Source organism: Diadema setosum, chromosome 11, assembly GCF_964275005.1.
Source record: "Diadema setosum chromosome 11, eeDiaSeto1, whole genome shotgun sequence".
Lineage (NCBI taxonomy): Eukaryota > Metazoa > Echinodermata > Echinoidea > Diadematoida > Diadematidae > Diadema > Diadema setosum.
The window spans coordinates 1,722,123-1,745,596 of record NC_092695.1 but is presented as its reverse complement, the minus strand read 5'-3'; the positions used below and the strand labels follow the sequence as shown (position 1 = coordinate 1,745,596).

General features: G+C 37.0%; 1 protein-coding gene across 1 annotated transcript in view; it reads right to left on the bottom strand.

Moving 5' to 3' along the window:
• Window positions 1–4,825: 4,825 nt before the first annotated feature.
• Window positions 4,826–23,474, bottom strand: part of LOC140234804 (anoctamin-7-like) — a 62,908-nt gene continuing 44,259 nt past the window's right edge. The window contains exons 14-22 of the mRNA XM_072314841.1: window positions 22,265–22,301; window positions 20,298–20,407; window positions 19,214–19,356; window positions 17,566–17,746; window positions 17,119–17,248; window positions 15,219–15,352; window positions 13,664–13,744; window positions 12,474–12,730; window positions 4,826–5,451 (exon numbers count right to left, since the gene is read on the bottom strand). Coding sequence (XP_072170942.1) covers window positions 5,148–5,451; window positions 12,474–12,730; window positions 13,664–13,744; window positions 15,219–15,352; window positions 17,119–17,248; window positions 17,566–17,746; window positions 19,214–19,356; window positions 20,298–20,407; window positions 22,265–22,301 — 1,377 coding nt within the window. The 3' untranslated portion in view covers window positions 4,826–5,147. The remainder of the gene's footprint in view (window positions 5,452–12,473; window positions 12,731–13,663; window positions 13,745–15,218; window positions 15,353–17,118; window positions 17,249–17,565; window positions 17,747–19,213; window positions 19,357–20,297; window positions 20,408–22,264; window positions 22,302–23,474) is intronic.

The following is a 23,474-nucleotide window of genomic DNA, read 5'->3' as shown; positions in this document are numbered from 1 at the left end:
ATACTAGTACTGAAATGTTCGTATCATCAGGCCAAGGGATTCATTTTGGAAGGTAATATTTTCGCATGTTGTTAATTTTGCGAATAGCTCCCGACTCGCGAAATTCGCGAAAATAAAACCCCCATGAAATATATAGCATATACAGTATATGCACTGAATGCTGGAGGCAACTCTCAAAAATCCATGCCGCGAAAAAAGGCTGTTATCAGCTCCAATTCGTAAAAATTTCATGCTGCGAAATATCATGTTTTACAGTTGATTGTTTGCTTGATCGATAGGTAAATAGATAGATAGATAGATAGATGGACAAACAGGTAGATAAAAATGTAGATAGATAGATAGATAGATAGATAGATTGATAGATAGAGATAAATATATAAATTAAGGGTTTGATTTTCATGAATTTGTTTGTTTTTGCATACAGATATTTCAGATGTTGTTTTCGCAATTTGACACTGAAGCTACCACAAGTGCGCTAATGCCTGCCGTAAATTTAATGCGATCAAGACCAGGTGGTGGTATTTTTGCCTGTTGTTAAATATGCAGCCCAACGATGGGTCGCGAAATTCACAAAAATACAACCCTTATGAGAATAATAGCTTTTACAATACTGTACGAGCTGAAATTTTCGCGTACAGATATTTTCGCGAATTGCTATTTGGAGGACATTTTCACGTGTTGTTAATTTCACGGTTGCGAGGGTCGAACTGTACTTACTTATTTGTGCGTTGTTATTTTCGCGGTTCAAAGTCAATTCGCGAAATTCGCGAAAATAAAACCACCGCGAAAATTTCAGCTCGTACAGTATTTCAGTCATTCATTGCATTCAACAACTTCCTTAAAAACTAAGATTTTTCTCCCAATACTTGAGAAGTTAGGTGGACCTGTCTTACATGACTACAATCCCCAGAAGAAAATTAGACAAAGCGACATAATACCACATGTCTGCATGTACAAGAGTTCAGTTGATCAATCCTTTAATTCCTTCTTTACAATATTCACACAAATCTTGTGTCATTTGTGACAAATTCTAGCTGACGAACAAATTTACCATTAGGGCTAGAGTGCCAGACCAAATGGAAAAACATGACAATGTGTACAACAATGCCCTGAATATGAAAACACGGACAGTGAACAGCTTTGGTATAAATTCAACATCTTCTGAAGAATGCAAGCTATTCTTAAACGCCTTAATTGTCCAGCAAAGAGTGATGCACATTCGAAGTGAATCCTCACAAGGGATGCATATCATATACACCATGTGATAATATCAAATGCCCAACTGCACTGGTATAACATTAACACAGCCTCATGTTACTTTATGATGACTCTATATTCATGTGAAGTAGATATACACAGAAAATATGAAGGCACAAAGTTGATCTCCTATTAGTACACATTATTCATATCATTCTGTGGTATGTCCACCATGACACATTTGACACATTCCAAGGCTAGAGATAAAAACTGAAAAACAGAAACAGATTCATGATTCTTCTATTTACAATTCATAAATAGGACTGTCATTTGAATACAAGAACTGATAAGTTGCAGATTGCACAAGTAGGAAAGATTCACCACAAATCACTAACCCGCCTATTGTATCAAGATGTAAACATGTTCTATCAACATCATATGTACACGTATGGTACAATGGATGCATATGCACATGATTTCAAATTTATACAACAGTACACATGAACGCTCGCATGGGAGGAACTAAAACAGACGGGGAACAAATGCCCAATGTATCAAAATTCAACACAAAATTTACACATCTATGACAATTTCACTCACATACTGTACTACATGACACACAAAGGCTGAAAATTTGTTGTGAAATTCAAGATGTCTGTTATTACACCATTAAATGGATTTGCAATCCTTCAATAAACAACTGAACAGAATTTCCATGACCACTTTACAACTCAAAATATTTCCACATATGAAGAACTCCTTTATACAATTTCTTTTAAACAACTTCAAATATCTAGTATTAATATTCAATTAAAATCCATTAACATTTGATGGATTGGCGATTCTCTAAGTGAAAAAAAGCATATTCATTCCCTCTTCGAAATGAAAATGTTAGTCTACTGTCTTCATAATTTCACATCCTGTTAGAGTAAAGAGGCCATCAGTACTTTTATTGAAAAGCACTACTGAAATATTCATTTTAGCTATGGTCATAGCAAAGCAGAAAACACAAATATTTCACAACATATACAGCTGCAGAAAAGTAACACAAAAAAAGTACTTCTGAAAATATTTAAACATATCAGTACCAACAGTAGAGAAAACTTCTGAGAAAGAACCAAAATATACATACAAGAACACGGTTTGAAAGGTATAAAGAGCCAATTACACACATCCTAAAATCTTTATTTTTGCTGGCCATTCTGTTTTCCCCTAACTTCTCTCACTACACAATGCCCGTCCAGAATACACATGATACTTACAAGAAGTTTCCTCACATTCTTGACACTTCAATGTGACCAAATTTGTCATGATTTTCAAAGTCATACATACTTTCCATATAAAAATAATGCTACACTGCTCAGAAAGCATAGCATAGTACATTCTATGATGTATTAATAACTTCTAAGTGTACTTTAGACATTGTATTCACAGTGACCTGCCTCATTCTTCAAAATTTCTGTACAAATTACTTTGGCAAAATAAAATATTTACATCTCAATAAATAGAATCTAAATGGGAATTACTGCCTGATGTATGGATGGTACAAATACGATGTATGAATCAAGGGTACAATCAGTTTTCAAGGTGACAGAATTTGATTAATGCACATTCTAATTGAATATTTTATTAAAAATATATAATCCAAAGCACTTATGTTCTTTTTTGGAGTAAACTTTGATCATCTTGTTTTGATAGGTATTCACATTGAAAAAAAGTTGTGGCAGCCCTTTTATATGCAAGGCACTTTACCTACACTGTCTAGTCCTTGATTAATTGGGACACAAAGCTGTTGGTCTCAATGTTGTTGGCATTACATTCATTCGGTAGCTTTCCAAGGGGCCATGAAAAATCAGTCTTAATTCAAAGCCAAAATTAATTCATAATCTGATTTCTACTCACAGAGTTTTGGTATTGTGATGATTAAAAGGTGGTACCAGTAGCAGCATTAGTACAAGTACCCCCTCTACTGTCCACTTTCATGCACATCTAATGACATACCATTTTATGCAGCCCAGTGGATTGATACACAGTGCGTGATCTCATGACAAAAATGTGACGCAAATTCAAACTTGTTAGGAATAAGTCTCTTTACGAAATATCTACATTGTAACAGTTCATTAAAAACAAAATTGGCATGGGGTATCCTAGGAGAACAACATCTGCTACCGCCTCACATGATCAGCTCTAGAATTTATTAATCATTCTTCGACAGAACTTGCATGGTTGCAGTGCAATCAAGTACTAAAGAAAACTAGGACATGTTTTATACACACCCTCATGCCATGGCTCACACAAAATTACCATAGTCAAGGACACTGGCCACAAAATAGATGTTATTCTTCCTTGAGTAATTAAATATATATTTTGAAAAGCAATTTTAAAAAATGCATATAGCTCGTCCAAGCACCAGTGCCCTGTTATAAAGTCTGAATACATCAATTGTTCTGATTTGTGACCTTCATAAAACTCACCAATGATAAGAAAATGTATCAGGTAAAAAATTTTACTTAGACTATCTTATAAATAAAGATGAGAGGTAGATAAGCATGCTTCCAAAAAGTTCAATATTTAAGCCCTTAAGTTTAATATACATTCACAGGTAGAAAAGGAATGTAAACGTTGAAGTACATGTACAGTCAACTTCGCCTAAGCCAACCTCGCACTAGTCGAAAAATCAATTAAGCTGAAGATAAGTTCTGTCCCAAATGTAAATAAATGTGTGTTAAATCTTCTGTGTAAGTAGAAATTCACATAAACCGAAGGATTGCCTCCAGTTCAAGATCGACTGAGGTAAGATTGACTGTATATTCTTACATCATATACTCTCCCCTTGCCAATGTTCACATTAAAGGTACACTACAGATGAAATAATTTTCAAATAAGAAGATTGCAGGTGTAAAAATCTTATCAAAAAATGTATCAAAATTACAGCACCTTATCAGCAATCAGATACGAAAAATACATATACCCTGTAAAATGCTACTAAGCTATTCTCAGTATATAATTAGTCCTCAAGTACTTCTGTCATTGTATTCTGCAGATTGGCAGTTAAAAAGTAAAGTGAATCATATTTGACATGTATGTGTTGTATGACGACTGAAAACTTTGTGGAACACAGAAATAAATCTAAAAAATATATTAATCTGGTAATGTCTAGATATCTTTCCTCCTGATCGCAAGTGCATTTTCATCAATTCAAAGCAACTGCTTGCATCAACTTTAATAAACAGAACTAGTTAATGTCTGTTCACCTTCACAGCATCAAGTTCCAGAACTCCATCTCCTGATTGTACATTGAGTGTACATCATCTGCCTTTCTTCTTATGGTAATGGCCTCTTATAAGTGTCAAAACAAAGTCTGTAATGAGGAGATTTATGTGGTCACCGAGAAGTTTTCAGTACTTTCAAAGCACAAAGCCCCGCACATAACAACCTAACAGCCTCCTTAGGTGACATCATAACCTTCACTTTACTGTGGGAATCAAACAGCATTACTGATCGAAGAAGCTTTTTCTCAAGATCCCCCCTCCCTCCCTACCCCCTCAAAGGATAGATAGTTATAATGCCTGAGCAATGACATGGTGTTATTGTAACTATAACAAAAATAAGGTTGCCGTTGTTGTTGTTGTTTAAAGCAATATTTTGGAAGTACTTTTTCAAACAATTGAATTTGCATGGTCCACCTCATACACATGTAGCCAAGCACCCCATCCTTGCTGTACCAAACTTGACATCTTAGCAATGACTTTCTTTGACTACTAAATATGTTCTTATGAGCTGTACCAAATATGCAGTAAAGTGGCCATTAAATAACAGTAAAGGAAACTATACACCTTTGAAATACACTTTGTCCGAAAAATAAATCAGGATATATAATCATTATGATTATTGATGAATTGCACAGGTAGAACAAGTTAACAAAGGCCTTGAAAACAATGACAGGCCAGCTAAAACGGTCCCGTGAATGTGTGATTCACAGGAAGGGGGTACGCAACAGGCAGCTCTTGAGACGTGTCGTTGAAGCTGTTCTCTGGAGGGTAACTAGGGTGGAAGCCGTAATTAGGGGGGTAAGCCAGGCCGGGGTTTGCCACCGAATATATCTGACTGCCCTGTAGAGGGGGTAAGTCGGGGTCAGCAGGTCGCGGCGACTTGACCTTCTTCTTCTTCTTCTTTTTCTTTGTGGGCTCCGGAGGTAAGAGTGGAGGAAGGTCGTTGCCTAGGTAGGTGTCTCCATTTTCGCCATAACTCAATCTGAAAGAGATAAATGTAAAAGAACGCTTTATTAACAGCATGCCCTTAAAGAAAAAGAAGAAAAATCAACAAAATGGCATGCTAAGATGGTGTACAAGTGTAATCATGCCACGAACCACCAAATGATACAATGCTGTTTCTAATGCAGATGCTACTGACATCATAAAGTGAGTGGTGAATCCCTGAATGGTAGACACATGAGCACATGAGAATGGATTCAAAGTAAACACAACAATCTACATGTACATGTGCACTGGTTGGGTTTTGTGTAAGCGAGAGAGAAAATTTTAGGGGGTTAAGGTGGGCCAAATGTGATAGAGAGGTTCAGACTATTAAAAGAACAAACATATCTCCCTCACTGCCGTTGGTGCTGCTGCTCCCAACAACAGACTGAACATCAAAGGTCTTCTATTCCAGGTTTGAATTTTAGGATTTGAATGAGTTGCTTTACATGTCCGCTGAAGATGAATGCCAGTAGGCAAGCAACCAGAGGTCAAACAGCTTACTTTTCCCTCTGAAGGACTAGGCTAAAGTGGACACAGTGCCCTGCCTAAGGACCAGACCATTGCTGCCAGGAGACTTGAACCAGGAAACTTGGAAATGATAGTCTGCAAGCTTTATCCACTAAGACACGTACCCTACTCAGGAGGTTGGACTCCATTTCCAAGGATTGTCTACCCACTTTTTCACTCTTAGAGCCATTTTACTTGGGGGAAATCTGTAAGCCAGGCTCACTGTGAACACCAAAATTCTGCGTTAAACTTAGTTTTACTCCACATTTGCAGTGCGGTTAACATCTTAACCAGATCACTGGCACAAGTTACAGAGACATTTGTTTCCAAAAACTACACAACATGCAGCATCAGTCAAGGCAGTTGTACCACATACTGCAATAAACATAGCAACAAGGACTTCTGCTCAGGGTACACTGTATTGTCAAATATCACAAGGTAACAGCAGCTTGTACCAAGTCTGTCAATCGACAAATCGGCACAAATAACTAGGCCACATCTACAGGGATGCTAATTTTTGCTCCCCTCCCCCTTCCAAAGAAAAACAATGCCAACAACAAAAATCTGCACAATGAAAAAAAAATAACAGTGCACTCCCGTTATAACGAACACGGTTATAACGAAATTCCGGTTACAACGAAATAAAATTTAGGGCCGCAACATTATCAACTCTATGTATTTTTATTGTTTATTCATTCGGTTATAACGAAATTTCATTATAACGAAAGAAAACTGCCGGTCCCAAGGACTTCGTTATAACGGGAGTCCACTGTATAAAAGCAATATTACACTTTCCATAATCCATGGACTAAATCTAAACTACCAAATAAACTCATGTTATAACTTTTCTGCATCTGATACTTGATCTATCAACATTTGGTTGTTCTGTGTTATCTTCACTCCACCTTGTATCAGTTACTGGGAATTCATCATCTCTTGAGGAGGAACTGGTGCAATTCTCACCCCTTTCTTCTTATTCTTCTTCATCTTTGCATATTCACAGTGAATGCTGACAAGGAATGTGCATCACATCCATGTGAAATATCAAAACAAAATGCCCAAACACCTGTCATATCAAAACCTGTGTATGAGAGGGATGAGGATAGTACTTTGACCTCAGCCTGCAGGATCGAATAGACACAAAATGGCCCATCTTAACCCACCAACGCTCTCCTCTAAACTCCTCAGAATTGCTGACTCGTCAGAAATACAACAGGTGAACAGGTGACACATGATAAACAGACTTTGGATTTTTATGATCATTTGTATATAGGGGTGAACATAAAATATCCATCACTATCTGTATTGGCTGATACACAAAAGTCATGCAAACATGATCACATTACAATGAACACCAATGCCTCTGTACAGCATACAACAAACATTTTGGCTCCATTTCACAAAAAGATGCTGTGATAGCAACTCTTGCTGCAATACAGAGCAAGCATAATGGTCTTGACAAGAATCATGCTTCCTGATTGGTCGCTGCTACCAGAAATTGCCATAATATTCCAGCAAGAATTGCTATTAGAACCATCTTTGATGAAATGAGACCCTGATGAATATTGGATGGACATAAATACTGTATATCACATGTCCTGTCCTCTAGGCTGTCTATAATTTGTTTAGTCCCATCAGCAACACCCACTGAAGACAGCACGTTAAGATGCCAGTCCTGAAAGGACTAATCTGACTCTTTATGTCTCTTTCAGTCATAGCCTTCAAAGATCTTGTTATGCCAAAATTTGCCATTTCAAAATTTCTACACACTCACATACAAAGTTAAATACTTGAGTGATGTATATGTAGTATCAAAATTTATTTTAAAAGCAAATGCACATAAGCACAAAGCATGAAATGGCAAAAATTGCCTTTGGAAAGAAAGCAAAACATTTTGTAATTATCTGTCAAATCTGTCAAAAGCCTTTTTGAAAATGAAGCCGAGTAAAATGCTCTGAAAAGAGGTAACACAAAAATTGCTGACAAAAAAAAAAAAGTTTTTTATTTTTTATTTTTTTTTCTTTTTTCTTTTTTAAGAGCAGCCTATTAGCTTTGAAAAGAAAGAACAAACAATTCCTGATGGTTACATGAACAAAAAGGGGGGAAAAAAAAGGAATCTGACAATTTAAAGTGGGTGCGTATTATGGCTGAAGAAATATGTTAAGAAGTGGGCATGGAAAAAGAAGTGAATATCTTATCATGTTCCAAGTAACCAGGTGTCATTCTCATGTATGGTTATCAAAAGATTCAAGATATACAAAAGGAAGGATGAATAATGAGAACAAAACATCTACAATGGTGTATGAAGAACAATCGATGCTTATCGACATTCATGTGTATCTACAGTGACAATCAGTACTGGCAGGAAATAGCTCCTTGCAGCAAGTCTTTGGTTTTGTTTTTATATTTTTTTTCCAGAGGTTGAATAAGACCTGAAGGCATATTCAGCTGCTTCACTGACATCTTGAAACTTTTTTACCTGTGTGCTATATAAATACAATGAAAACCTGGTTATCTATTCCTGAAGTGGCCACTATGCACCATAGTTTGTTTTGTCAGCACTTCAGGTTGTTATTTTTCTTTTCTCTCTCTTTCTCTTGCTCAATCCATCTATTTTGCATATCTAGTTTCATTCCCATAGTTATTATTGATCTTACTTTCTGTTTTTGATAAAGTAAAGATGTTGTTACAAGATCTACTGTTTTGACAGGGCTTACCCTGCTTATCTCGATGCCACATGTTTCATATTTGTATCTCCCTCTCATTTGTTTTTGAAACTGTGACTCTGGTTTGGCTCTTCTTTTAAATCTATGACTTGTTCAAAACAACGTTTAGCTGGTCAAACTAGATTCAGACATCCCATCGTTTGTTGTGGGAAGTCAAGAGAATGATAAGATAAACCATTTTGCTGATTTGAATCCTATTGATTCTCTCAGGATAAAATCCTGCACTACGATTAAAGGGACTGTACAGTACTGGTTGAGGTGAGGATTCAGCTAGTAACATTTTGTGAGATATTCAGAAACCACTCTATGAAATGTTAAAGAGCATACAATTCTAAGAGGACTCAAAAGTTTATTTGATGAAAATCGGTTTTGAAATGACTGAGATATCTAAAAACAAGGAAAAACAAAGAGATCCTAAAAAAACAACAACAACTTGTGGCCTGTCAATTTCATTAGGATGACTTTTTTTGGATATCTCAACCATTTTAAGGCTAATTTTCATCAAGTAAATGGTGAATCCTTCTTGAAATTACATGCTCTTTCACATTTCATAAGAGGTTTCTCATTATCTCACCAAAAAAGTTATAAATCTGAATCCTCACCTCAACCAGTACAATACAGGCCTTTGGTATTCAGAGAAGAAGAAGCATGAAAGGTAAGTGATATTTTGCAGAGAAAAGAGAGAGTCAGGCTTGTTTGGAGACTATTTCCTCCCATACATCTCTACTGGTTCTCACAAAACAATTAAAGGTGAATTAGTACTCTCCCACCAACCAACACAGATGTTAGCTGAAGTCTTCGTCTGATGACGGAGAGGCAGAAAAATTTTGCAGTTGAGTGGTGCTAGAGGGCAGCAGATGCGCATAGAGAAAGTAAAAGGAAAACAAGTTAAAAAGGTAACAACATGAGGAGAGTTTCGACTAGAATTAAGGGTGAATAACACTGCCATATACAGCACAGTATAAACTGACAAGACTGAAAGATAAACATATATTTGCAAAACAATTAAATGCAAGATTTCTCCTTGGCAAATAGTGCAGATTAGGAAAATTTAGAAAAGAATTCAGCATCTGGATGACACTGACAGCAATACAGCATGGTCAAGCATTTCTTTTTGTTTGATTTTCACAAATATCAGTCACATGTGATACACTTTTTGTCAATTTCTAGAGCAAGAAAAACATAACTTTCATGATTCTTTGCATGATTGCTGAAATAAGATTATACAATGTATGTAACTGAAAATCTGCTCAAAAAATACCTCTCAGCCCTTAGAAGGCTAAAGAGAGCATAGATGAAGTGGAGTAGCATTCACACTGCAGGGCCTGCAGTACTTATTTTTAGTTGGGGGGGGGGGGGGTGTGGCTGCCAAGGGTCAATGGCATACATCCCTGGGCCCTCCCTGTTTTGATGGGAAGAATATCCAGAGGGAGCCCTTGGAACTTAGTTTTGATGGGTTTTGTTGAGATTTGTTCACTACCCCCTCCCCCCCCCCCCACAAAAGAATTTTTGTTGTTGTTTGTTCGTTTGTTCGATTGTTTCAAGAGCAAAAAGTATGTGTGTGTGTTTGGGGAGTGGGAGCTCCAGTACCCAGCTCAGTCCATTCCCCCTCCCCTCTGTTCCACAGCCTCTGCACTTTAGGTAATATCATGCATTTTTTAAAGCAAGGTAGCGGGAGTACAGTTTGTGAAAAGTTACAGATTGCATTTAACATTTTGGGTGACTCCCATTATAACGAAGTCTGTGGTGTCACAAGTTTTCTTTTATCTTATTGCTTCTTTGTTATATCCGAACAGTAAAGTATATAAACATATAAAAATGATAAATTTGGGACCCAAATATTTACTTTCGTTGTAATGCAGATGTTGTCATAAACCATGATCTTTGTAACAATAGTGCACTGTACTTTTTTATTAGATTAGATGATAAGATGAACAATGACAAGAATTTACGGAATTTAATCCTCTGCAATGTCGGTCAAAATGGTTGACAAGAGTGCTCATCTCGTACAGACTACCACAAAATAGTGCCAAAAGAAATAAACTATTCAGACACAAGAGGACTATACAAATTGGTTCTTCACAAGGTCTTTACAACAAAGTGGTTTTTGAAAGTGTACTGACGTTCAAACCAAAAACAAAACAAAAAAAAAGGTCAGAAAAAAGGAAAGAGATGTCAAGGCAAACGAAAGTGCATGCACTCATCAGTGTTCCTGTTAATTCAATCAATTTCTAGGCACTGATAAATAATGAGTGCTACAACAGCCAACAATTTTGTTCCCTACTTTCAAAAACTGTACTCTGGAAAGCTCTGTCAATGTGATTTACTGTCATTACTGGAGGGTCATTAAATATTTTACTTCCTTTATCTATCAGATAAACAAAAGAGTACATGAAAGCAAAATATCTGTGTGTCTGAATAATCATGACATGTGCCCCATCAGATCACTATTACTCATAGTCAAATTTCCACACTACAGATAATGAGGAATTTTTCTAATCATAATCTGTTTTGTCAGCATTAATGAGAAAAAAAAAAGTGGTACATGTACTAAAAGACATTGGATACTTCCAACGAAATATATATTATTAGATTATGCATGGAAAGGTAATGCGTGCAGACATGAATGGCATGCTGTGAAGGCCTACATGATAATGTCAAATGTGCATGCTTGTAAGTTTTAGAGCCAGCAAGTTTCTGAGCGTTAATCAGGTGTGCCTTAAGAGGAGACATAGAAGTAGTTTAGGCAAATAAAGCTCGGTGGTCTAGTGGAGATGACGCCTGTCCGGTGATCAGGAGGTCATGGGTTCGAATCCTGCTCGAGTATGTACGCCCATGATTTTTTATCATGGCTACTACTAAAACACTGATCAATTCAGTGCTTATTTACGTCGATGTAGGGCAATTTGTCAATCAGTTGCATGCCACTATGGTTTTTCATTTATGACAACATTGTGAGTGGTAAAATTCAAATTGTATCCCTGTTTCTAAGTTTGCAGGGGTTAAATGAGTAGAGTGTTTATTCAATTCTTACAAGGTACAATGTTTAAAAGATTAATCTCATTTCTTCAAATTCATGAAATTCTTCCGTCGAGATATTTTCATTGCAACTGATTGACAATCACCCTACATCGATGTAACTAAGCACTGAATTGATCAGTGTTTTAGTAGTAGTCATGATAAAAGATCATGGGCGTACATACTCGAGCAGGATTCGAACCTATGACCTCCTGATCACCGGACAGGCGTCATCTCCACTAGACCACCGAGCTTTCGCCCGGCAGCAAGTGTTGGTTCTAATCCTTATAGCATGCAGCGGGTACTGCTCTGTTAGCAACCTTCCAGTCTGTTTCAATATCAGAGCAACAAAGTTTGAAAAGCCAGGATTAGTACAACATATACCAATACAAATGAAGAAGAATGAATGAAAGTGCACAACTACTACAACACAAACAGAATAGAACATGGAAAACATGACAACAGACTACTAGCAGAGTACAAGGCATAGATTTCTTCATGACTAGTTGGCATCATGGAAGAATTCAAAACAATTATAGCATTCTAAGACTAGCAGCGAGCTGAGTTGATGGAGTACAATGTATATTGGCAATGAGCTAAAAAGGTCACAGAAAGGTTTGGGGCATGCCAGAATAACAGAGACTGATGCAATATATGCCACCACATGGACTGTTTTCCAACCACCAAAATGAGCGAAAATGAATGGCAAAAACAGAAAATGCAAATGAGAGCAAATTTCATATATATCCAGAGGTGGCGTGCATACTCAGTCTTGTTTGCCGTGGTATCGTTCTCTTTCTGAAACGTGTCCTCAATGTTGCTCGCGACAGCGGACGGCTCGTAGCCGCTCAGACTGTCTTCCTGCGACAGCTCGTCGGTGGCAAATCCCTGGAGGTGACCATTAAAGAAATTGAGGCTGCGGAAACCCGCTTCATCGGGAACCAATCTAGTCATGAGCTCCTTACTTTTCATCGGCGGCAGATTCTCAGCCTCCTCCAGGATCTTGGCAACTTGGAATTTCTCCTGCAAGCATGACACGGAAAGAATAAATAAAGAACACAATGGATGTGAAGATTTGTGTATGCATGCAAACATTAGACTAATTTCCTAAGTGGACAATAAAACAGAATTGAATTGAATTAAATATACAAAATATGCATTGGTCCGATGAATTGTCTCAATTTGAATATCAAAGTCAGTCCAGCAAATTATGAATTTCATACCTTTGTATTGGATGTTGACAAACAAACACATACAACCACAATAATTGACAATAACCCAACCACAAAAAGTTTTTCACCATTGGTAATTTTCAAAACCTGGATATGAAGAAGTTTTCATCAAAAGATAAATAAAGGAAAATGCAAAGTAGTCTCCAATAGAATAATCAAATCATCAATAAAAAGTAGGCCTACATTAACGGGATGGTACAGTATTGGTGGAGATGAGAATTGTGCTTTTAACTTTTTGCGAGATACCAAGAAAGCACTTATGATGTAGTACAGAGCATACCATTTTTGAAGGAATTCCAAGTTTATTTGATGAAAATCGGGTTTGGAATGACTGAAACATCCAAAAACAAAGTAAAACAAAGCGATCGTAATAAAGTGTGGGTCCCACACTTTATTAGAATTGCTCTTTTTGGATATCTCAGCCATTTCAAAACAATTCCCATCAAATGAAACGTTGAATTCTTCATATGTCATATAATTACATGCTCTTTCATATTTCATAAGAGGTTTCTCATTATCACACCAAAAAATGTTAGAAACCCGAAATTAGGTCTCAACCAAAACTATACGATCCCTTTAAAGTTTTGAGAAGCAATATTTTTGAAAGTAAGATTGATTGGTCTGTGTTTACTATCTTGTGCTCTCTCTCATTTCCCCCTCCCCCCACCCAATCTCGCTCTCTCGTCTCTCTCCCTTCATAAGAAAATGCCACATTTTGTCTTACCCTCCTCATTGCGAGACGAATGTCAGACGGCACATCAGGGATCAGGTACATGATGAAGAATTTCACTGCGAATACAATGTGCTGGTAAAGAGAATATCGACACAATATCTGAGATGATAGCGAGATAACACGAAGAATGCATTGCTTTAATTTCTTTTCATTATTCCTGATCACTTTTTTAATGCCATGTCTTCACGAGTCGAATGATTCACATTTTTCTTTCCGAGGGGTCTGAGTGAAAAGAAACTCTTACAGTGTTATGCACTTAATACAACAGAATTTGCATTTCTCATTTTTCTTCTTTTCATGATCTTTATTGTTATAATTATTACTACTACAGCTAGCTATTATTATCATCGTCATCATTAATGTCATTAACATTATTTGACCTTCACTTTCTCCTCTCCTCTTCCCCATCTATACATCACACATATCTTTACACAATTTATTTCTAAACAGCTCATCAAACCTAACAACAACCGCGCCATTGAACTATGACTTCATGGTTACATTATTCTTTTTTCATTTGGTTGTAGGTTGGTATAGTCAAGGCAAATGTCAAAACGGAGAGAAAAAAAAAAAAACACAACCCAGAGGATTGTAAAGACGATTTCTAGTTTTTCCTACAAGTTGATCACCACTGGTGAGGAACAAGACATTGTGAAAGTTGCAGCTAAGGAAGAAACCCAAAGATGAGAGCCTGCATGCTGGTTCCATGGGGCTTAGGATTGACTTTAACTTTTCATTACAATTGCAAAAACCGATGTCCATATTTGCCAAATAGAGATATTTGCGATTAAAGGTCAAGGAAAATAAAGAGAATAATAAGAAAATTTGTGCTTCTTTTGACCATAACTTCAAAAATATACCTTTATATGTAGTGACCAATATATCATTTAAAAGGTATTATTTTGTACTTTATGACAGAGACCGTAACTCAAAATCTTTAAAAATGGACTTATCGGTTTTTGTAAACAAACTCTTCAATTCTTTTAATTCTCATCAGGGAACCATCTTCCCAATCTTCAATTTATCTTTGTTAGTCCCAAGTATACTCTGGCAGGTGTCTACGGGAAATGCATGTTTTAGCAAAAGCGGCTAATCTTCAACCAGTTAAAGGTACTGTTTTCCATTGGTAGTGGTGATTTAAAAAATGTTCGAGTTATCACATTTGATGCATATGTGTAGGTCAATTGTATCACAAAACATCCTACCGTATAAAAATTTTGCAATAAACCCTAAAATGTAAGGAGATATTACAATTTTTCTTACAAAACAATAACTGTAGACAGTTCAGACTAGAAACAATTTTATCATAACCATTGTTCACATTTTATATACTTAACAATACTTATTAAAATTGATTATACTGATTATCTTTTTTTACAGTGGTTGTTTCTATTCCTGACTCACATTTGAGAACTATTTTGAAGCACTAAGGCTGGGTTTTCGTTTCATCTGCAAAGAGCAAACAATATCTTTAACATGTAACTGGTTACAGCAGACTTTGGTTGGCACTGAAAAGGGGGCTGTACATGAAATTCTCTCTGCTCACCTCAAAGCCAATGACAATCCAGAGCTTTTCCGCATTGCTGTACTTCTTCCCCCACTGTGCGGTGAAGGCAATCAGGAAACCATTTGAAACCACTCCGGCAAAGTTGATGAAATCCAGAATGGAAAACCACATGCCTACAAGGACGCAAGGAAATTGATGTAAATTTAAACAGTGTCCCATCATTTTACCTCCCCGTTTAACAATGACAACAAGAACAGGCATTCACCTCTTGCCTCCAAATGTCATTTTAGCTGTCACGATAACAAAATCAAATCTGTCGCTATAAATTCAAAAAAAAAAAAAAAAACTAGAAATGTCGCTATGGCGACTGGTGTATGCCTCCGCCATAATACATGGTTCTCCTAATAGGTCTATAGTACAATGTCTTGACAATGTGTGATGACAGTTTCACACAATTGGCAAAATATTAAAATGACAGGTTTGCCACAAATGTGCTGAATGTTCACTTTCCTAGAACTAGGTTCAATTGGATGAATGATTAAAACGTCAGAGTGCAGGTATTTGGGGGAACTGATGATTTTCACTTGACTTTTGACCCTTTTACAAGTTTATGCATTGAGTAATTTTCAAGGTATTGAGAGAAAGTATAATTTCAGTATCAAATGGTAAAATAGTATTATCGAAACCTGGCCTTTGACCTTTGACCCCACAGTTCCAAAGAGAATCACTGTTAGGTAGAACATGCATAAATATGTAAGTTTCATGACAATACCTTGAGTTATTTTTGAGATATGGAGGAAAAAGTGCAATTTAGCACTTTCACTTGACCTTTGACCTTTTGACCTTTGACCTTTTGGCAAGAAACTTCCCACAGAATATATATTGGGTTATACATGCATACATCAAGTTTTAAAAAAATCCTTCAGGCACTGCATAAATATAAGGAAAGTAATTATATTTTGAGGAGTTGACCTTGACCTTTGACCCCTGAACTTTGACCCATGACCCCCAACTTCCCTAGATAATCACTGCCCATTGGTACAAGCATATATACTAAGTTCCATGAAGATACCTTGAACCATTTGCGAGATATGGAGAAAAACATGAAATTTCAATTTTTTTTCCCCACAAAATAACCTGTGACCTTTGACCTTTGACCCTAAAATCCACACAAAGTATCATCCCCCAAGGATATACCCTCATACCAAGTTTGATGCAAAACCACCACACGGTTCTTGAGATATCGACAAAAACAAAACGGGACGGACGGACGTACGGACGGACGTACTGACGTACGGACGGACGTACTGACGTACGGACGGACGGACGACCCGAAAACATAATGCCTCCGGCCACTTCGTTGGCGGAGGCATAAAAAGGTACAAAATACATTATTGATATACATGCAAGTAAGATACATTACTGATAAGATATATCAAAAAATGTGGAGATATGCGGCCTTAAAAAAAAAAAAAAAGAAGCAATGCTTTGCCCTTTTCAAATGGTACAGGGTTGACCACAGCCAGAGGGGCATTAAATACATGTACAGCAAACCTTTTTTCAGCATATATGTACTAAGTATGTTTGTTTGTTTCCCTTGCTTTATATTTCTCTCTATTTGATTCTGTAGTTATTTTATTGTTAAATATTCACTTTCTCTACCTTCTTTTTTTCATTGCAAACATAGCACTGCTTGTCAGGGAGGAAGACAGAGAAAATATCAAATCACATGATAATTTGTTTATTTCAGAAAATGGCGACAGAATTTCAATGAGACTATCGACAATATCAATCAAAAACAAGTATGAAAGTGTGACAGCTAGTAGTTTCGTAATATTTGCTGGGAAAGATCAGTTCTTGTCTGTCCTCTGCTATATTGGGGTAGACTTTATACAATGCACACACTCTAATGTGAGTTTTCTGTATATTTGGACTGTACCTATGTTGGAGGCGATGAAGGCAACTGGACGGCGGTTGAACCAAACCAGACGTTTGCTGTCCACTCGGATGTCGATGAGGAGGATGGTGATGGCTATCAGGGGAGCAATGGGCAGTGCGGCCGAGAACAACTGATGGGAGGGAAAGAGAGAAGGACCAACTGGTCACTACTACATAGTCACACAACAACCTTCTACTATCAGAGGCCCTATAGATAGCATTGTTGAGAACAACCTATCCAGTGTCTTAAGGCAGAAACAGCTTTATAGTCTGGTACACAAAGTACTTGAAACACTGTTTCAGGTTGTCGTCATAAAGCACAGAGTAAGATAATTTTAAGGATGCTCCTCATCTAATTTTTACTTTTACAGAACCCCTGCAGTACTGGACAAGTATCTTAAGACTTGCCTCGTAACTGTCTTGACATGCGAAGGGTTAAGGCACTCACCATTAGGAAGCCATAGAGGATGACTTTCTCATTGTATTCCGACAGGGTGAGATCACCCACAGGTGGTTTATTCCTCTCCTTCATCAGGTATTGGGCGTGGGCACTCATCTGTTCCGTGTCTAGGTCACCGACCTTTCCCTTCCCACAGCAATTTGCCTTCTTCAGCTTCCGCAACACAAACCTGCATTGTGTAGGAAATGGTCTCTTAGGTTAGGTTCTATCAATGAACATTGGAATATGTTGTACTCTACTGTATAATACTAGCGGATAAGGGATGGCGCCTCATATGTCTGAAAAAAAAAATGTGCCATCGGCATCATTAGCACACTGTGCAAAATTGTTCATCACATGACTTGACAACTTACCAATAATTTTGATTCTGAAATACAATGCACCTCACATTAAGAGTCACAGGTTTGATAACCCAGATATAATAAGTGGCAATAACATTTAACATCTTTGAGATATATGTAGGTGCTCACAAGACAAGAAAAGCAGCACTAAGTATAGCACTGACCATCATGGTGAGACATGAATTACTTTGAGGCATGACACATTGATACATAACTAACGAAAATTTGGTACAGGAGAACAAAGGTATCAGATATAATCATGTCATATTACATGAGGTTAACTCAGCAAGCCTACAAAAGAGTCATGTTAATTTACAATTGCTTGACAAACTTGGCTTTTGTACACAACAAATATCCCTCCGCCTGTAGGTCATACAATTGAGCTAACACACATATGTCTGCCTCATTGTTTATCCCCCAAACTCTGGCAAAGACAGACAGAAAGGAGATGATGTTGGGGCCTGGTAGCCTTGCTGCACCGTCATACTGTATACTGTAAAAGTGGATATTTTTCGCATGACCAATTTTTCGCGCTCGGCCGGATAAGAAGAGTTTCCCGTGTTCTTAATTCTGCAGAATCAAGACATCAACTACCGGAACAGACGGCATGCAAAAATATTCGCGTGCTTTAATTTTGCGCTAGTTTCTCGTTGCGCAAAATGCGCGAAAATTTCAACACCGCGAAAATTTCCACTTTTACAGTAAGCTATTATTTTCAAGTACAGATATTTTTGTGAATGAGGAAGTCACAGACATTTTCGCGAACTGACACCGACGCTAACATAAATGCACTATCACCCTACAGCATAAAGACATTTCTGCGTATTGTTAAAGGTCCTGTTTACCTTTGGGAACAGTGTTTACAAAAATGTTCAAGATGTCACTTTTGATGCATATGTGTAGGTCTGTTGTATCACAAAACATCCTTCTATATAGAAATTTTGCAATAAAGCCTAAAATATAAGGAGATATCAGCATTTTTCTCATTAAAGCATAACTGTAGACAGTTTGGTCTGGAAACATTTTTATTATAACCATTGTTCACATTTTGTATATCAAACAATACTTGACATCAATTATACTGTTCAAATTTATACATAGGTTCATTCTATCCCTAACTCACATTTTAGAACTATTTTGAAGCACTAATGCTGGGTTTTATTTTCAGCTGCAAATGGTAAATTATGCCTTTAAATTTGCTATCCAACCGTGATTTGCGAAATTTGTGAAAATTATTCTAAAACCCTTGCAAAAATAACAGCTTGTACAGTAGTTAGGCATCTGGAGGAACTCACGGAAGGATGATGTCTTTGATGAACTTGGGGAACGGCTTGATGAGCATGAGCACGAAGACTTGTAGAGACAGCATGGACATGCAGTTATTGTCTGTACAGGAGTCCTTCAAGCCATCGATACCCAGGAAGGAGGAACTGGATTGCTGGAGGTCAATAGAGTAAAGTTCAAAGGTTACAAATGGGTATACAAAACCATAATTGTCTATCTGACACAATATAAGATAGTGTGATATAGTGGGACAACTGTCAGAAATCATGATAGCATAAATCAATCAGCCACTACAGTCAATTTCTATTTGTTCAATTGTGACAAATAGCAAATTAAGCCTTTTTTGAACTATCATCTCAACATGCTGTTCAAGAAGACTATAGTTCATATTCCTCTCTCAAGTTGACCTTTTTTTAAAGATATTTTTCCGATTTCATGCAGATTTAATGGATTTAACCAATTTAAAGGGATGGCATAGTTTTGGTTGAGATGGGGCTTCAGGTTTCCAACTTTTTTGAGAGATACAGAGATCCTAATAAAAGGTGGGACCCACCTTTCATTAGGACCACTTTTTTTACTTTGTTTTTGGACATTTCAGCCATTTCAAAACCGATTTTCATCAAATAAACTTTGAATTCCCCTTAGAATTCTATGCTCTTTAATATTTCATAAGTGGCTGCTAATCATCTCGCAAAGTTAAAATCTGAATCCCACAAAATTCCACAAAAATTCATTTTTCATGAAAATTGCACATTCCATCAACTTGATACTGACATATGTTAAGGGCAGCAATTATTCCCCCTGCTTTCTGAAAGCAGTTAGTCAAGTGCTCTTTCATAATGCTAGAAAAGTGAATTTTTGAGGAATTTTCTTTATATTTTCTTTATTGCTGTCCACACATACATCATAACCTCTTGTAGTCTCCTCATCCAGTGGTTTCAATACCAAAACTTTAAAATTTCAGAACTTTTGCATCGACTGTCCAATTTTCATCAAACTTTCACTGATGTGTTCTACTAATGTTGCTGCTTTCATTCAAGCCACATTGCTCTTTGGGTTCGGGTTCCCTTTGATGAGAGAATCTTGATGACTTACATCTCTGAAGAAGGCAATGTAGAAGAGAGAGGAGTAACTGTTGACAAACTGGAAGGCAAAGAGCTTGACGATGAGAGCATTCTCATAATCACTCTGGGTCCGGTGATTCTCTGAGGGGAGACAATCAGAAGACATGTGACAAAAGGTAACTTCAACAGATGGAGAGGCTGATCGTAAAACGGGTTAGGCACCATTTTCACACAATCTAAAATAATCCATCATTAGACAAAGTAAAACCAAACCTTTATGATACCTCACTCATTGACTCACTGCATAACAAGGATTATATATTATTAAATTTTTTTAAACATCCCATATTTGCTGTTTTTTTAGCAGCTTTAATCACAACTGTCTGAAATCAACAAGAACGGAGTTGACTCCACTTGTGATCAAACTCTTCAGATATCAATGAAATGTAATTTTGGACAAAAGCCTCCATAATGCCCCTGGCAACATGACTAGCATTTTCTTTTAACAGATAATTCAGATGAAAAGAAAAGAAAAAAAAATGACGGGGAAACACATGAGGAAGGGCAGAACACTCAGAAACATTAGAAGGAATGACAACCTGGAAAGAGCAAGAGTTAAAAGTTCGTGTATCCCTTTTGAAACACTGACAAATAAGACTCCTTTCGTATTTTCTAAAGCTGGTATATTCAGAGTTGGTAATTCACACGTTTCCTCAGAATGATGCAATTGGAAACTTCCTTATGATGGAGGGGGAAACAATATTACAGATTTCCCGCGAAGTTTTCTTCACAGTTTTTTTTTTTCTTTGAAGTTTTACACAAAGAGGGAGCATATTCTTGAGTGACACAGGGCTAGTTTTTCTTCCATTTTTTTTTTTTTTTTAATTCTAAGGTGTACTACAGTTAAATTTCAAGTACGACATCAGGAGGCATTAACCTTCAACCATACAAAATGGTGCGACATTTACATATAACATTATACAACCTTTAACAGATGAACAATCAAACAAGAAGACTCTACCTTCCTTTCAGAGCAAGTATCAATTTTGCCTGCGTCATTATCAGGGTTCGAAATTGGCGATGGTCCGCTGGCCATTGGCCACCCAAAATCACGTCGGACTAGCTAAAAATCATAAAATTCTGAAGTTACTAGTCCGTCTGGCTAGTCAAAATATTGCTTCAGTGTCAAAATTGATTCTCAGTAGTCCGCCTGGCTAGTTAAAAAAAAAAAAGTTAAGTGCGACCCCTGATTATGACACTGCATTTTGTTATGTAGGTTAATAGGTAGTACTGCCCAATAACTACCTCCATCATATTTGCTTTGACACCATCAAATTTATTGGAACAAGATTACAAACAAATATTGAAGCCCACAAGTAAAATCATGATACAGTTGAACCTCTATTATCCGGCCTCCCTTTATCCGGATCTCTCTATTATCCGGACGCAATCTGCGCCGTGATTTTTTTTTTAATGATTACGGGAAGAAAGGGGAATTCCCAACTCCTTGAGAACTCCTACCCAAACACACATGAATTACATATTACTTCCAATGTGATTAACATACATTGCATCAAATTTCCTTCCAAATTGCTTACCTTCAGACATTTCAACATCCCGAAACATCCCCAAATGTAACAATGAAAAGGTTGCAGTATACACATTACTACATGTGGTACTACAATGAGTATGTGTATGTATATGTACATGTATAAAGCATTGAGTCTCCCGTATCCGGCCAAATCCCTTATCCGGATGAGCCCCGGTCCCGACTTGTCCGGATACGAGAGGTTCAACTGTATATGGCATAATAGGTTGATACACTGCTTAAACTACCAGAAGCCCGCAAGGGAAGTATACATAGGGATATATCTTTCTCACTGCAATATACGCAGATACATCATATGTAGCGTTTGCTCAATTCATATTTCTTTCCACACAATCTTTGTATCTCAAGGTCGAAACTCATGATATGTGTACTAAATATTCATGACTCACCCCAATCATTCAGCTTGTATGCTATCTTGTCGTAAATCTGGCAGGAAATAAAGTCAAGAAACCAAGACCATAATTTAAAGTGACATTAAGATCTTAATGCAAGTCAGTATGACAACTGTTGTTACGAGCACTGCATTCTACCTCCATGCAAAACTCACTTCACATTTTCTTTTTCTTTTCTTTTGCAAGAATCATTGAGCAGACACTGTTATCAGTACGTAGTTCTTGGCCCAGTTCCAAAACATGAACCATTTCTTTATTACAATTATGTCTTTTTGTGTGTTAACTTCAACAAATATGGATACCCTAAAAAGATATCTGATGCTACATTGGTAAACTTTGATTGAATCTGTTCAGTCCTACATGAACATGATAAATTTCACATTTGAAGCATTAGAGCAAAATCAAATTTCCAGAAATATACTTCTACAAAAACATCTCAGCAGGTTCATTGGTACTTGCATATATGTAAATAGATTGTGCTGTAAAATACTGTAAAACACGATATATTCGCAGGATGAAAATTTTGCATACTGCCACTGGCATCCAATGCATATCGTGTATGCAAGAACTTTTGTGTGTAATTTAATTGCGAAAACGTTGGCGCTCGCAAAATTTGTGAAATTAAAATGCACATGAACATTCCTCATTTTACAGTAGCTAAATACAAAACAAGCACTAATTAGTGCTTGTGTGTATGGCGAACAAATTTTCAAAGTAAATGCCTTAGCCAATGTGATGAGAGGATTGGAAGCAAAGAAAACATACTCCAAGAGGCATTGTAATTCTGCCTCGAAAGTTTTTAAAGTGCATTCATTGACCTGGGTGCTACCTACAGAGCAGTTTGCCACAAAGACACACACAATAATTTCAGTTCTCAGAATGGCTGTACATAAATAACTGTAGCAAAGTGGTTGCAAGAAATTGGTCATTGCTATGGTAACAACAGATGTGACAGCTATTGTTCATCTCTTTATGAAAAGGGTCAAAAGAGCAGAAGCACCGAAGAGCATTATTATTTTATCATATCAACACTATGACATTGGGGCTGATTATTGTTCATTACCAGTGACAGTCCGAGGCTGACACCAGACTGCACGAGTGGTACCCAATATTCTCATTCAATATGATGGCTGATTTGACTTGACTATGTCACAGAACTTGTGACTGCCATTTCCGATGTTTTCAATAGTGATTTTACACTCTTGTC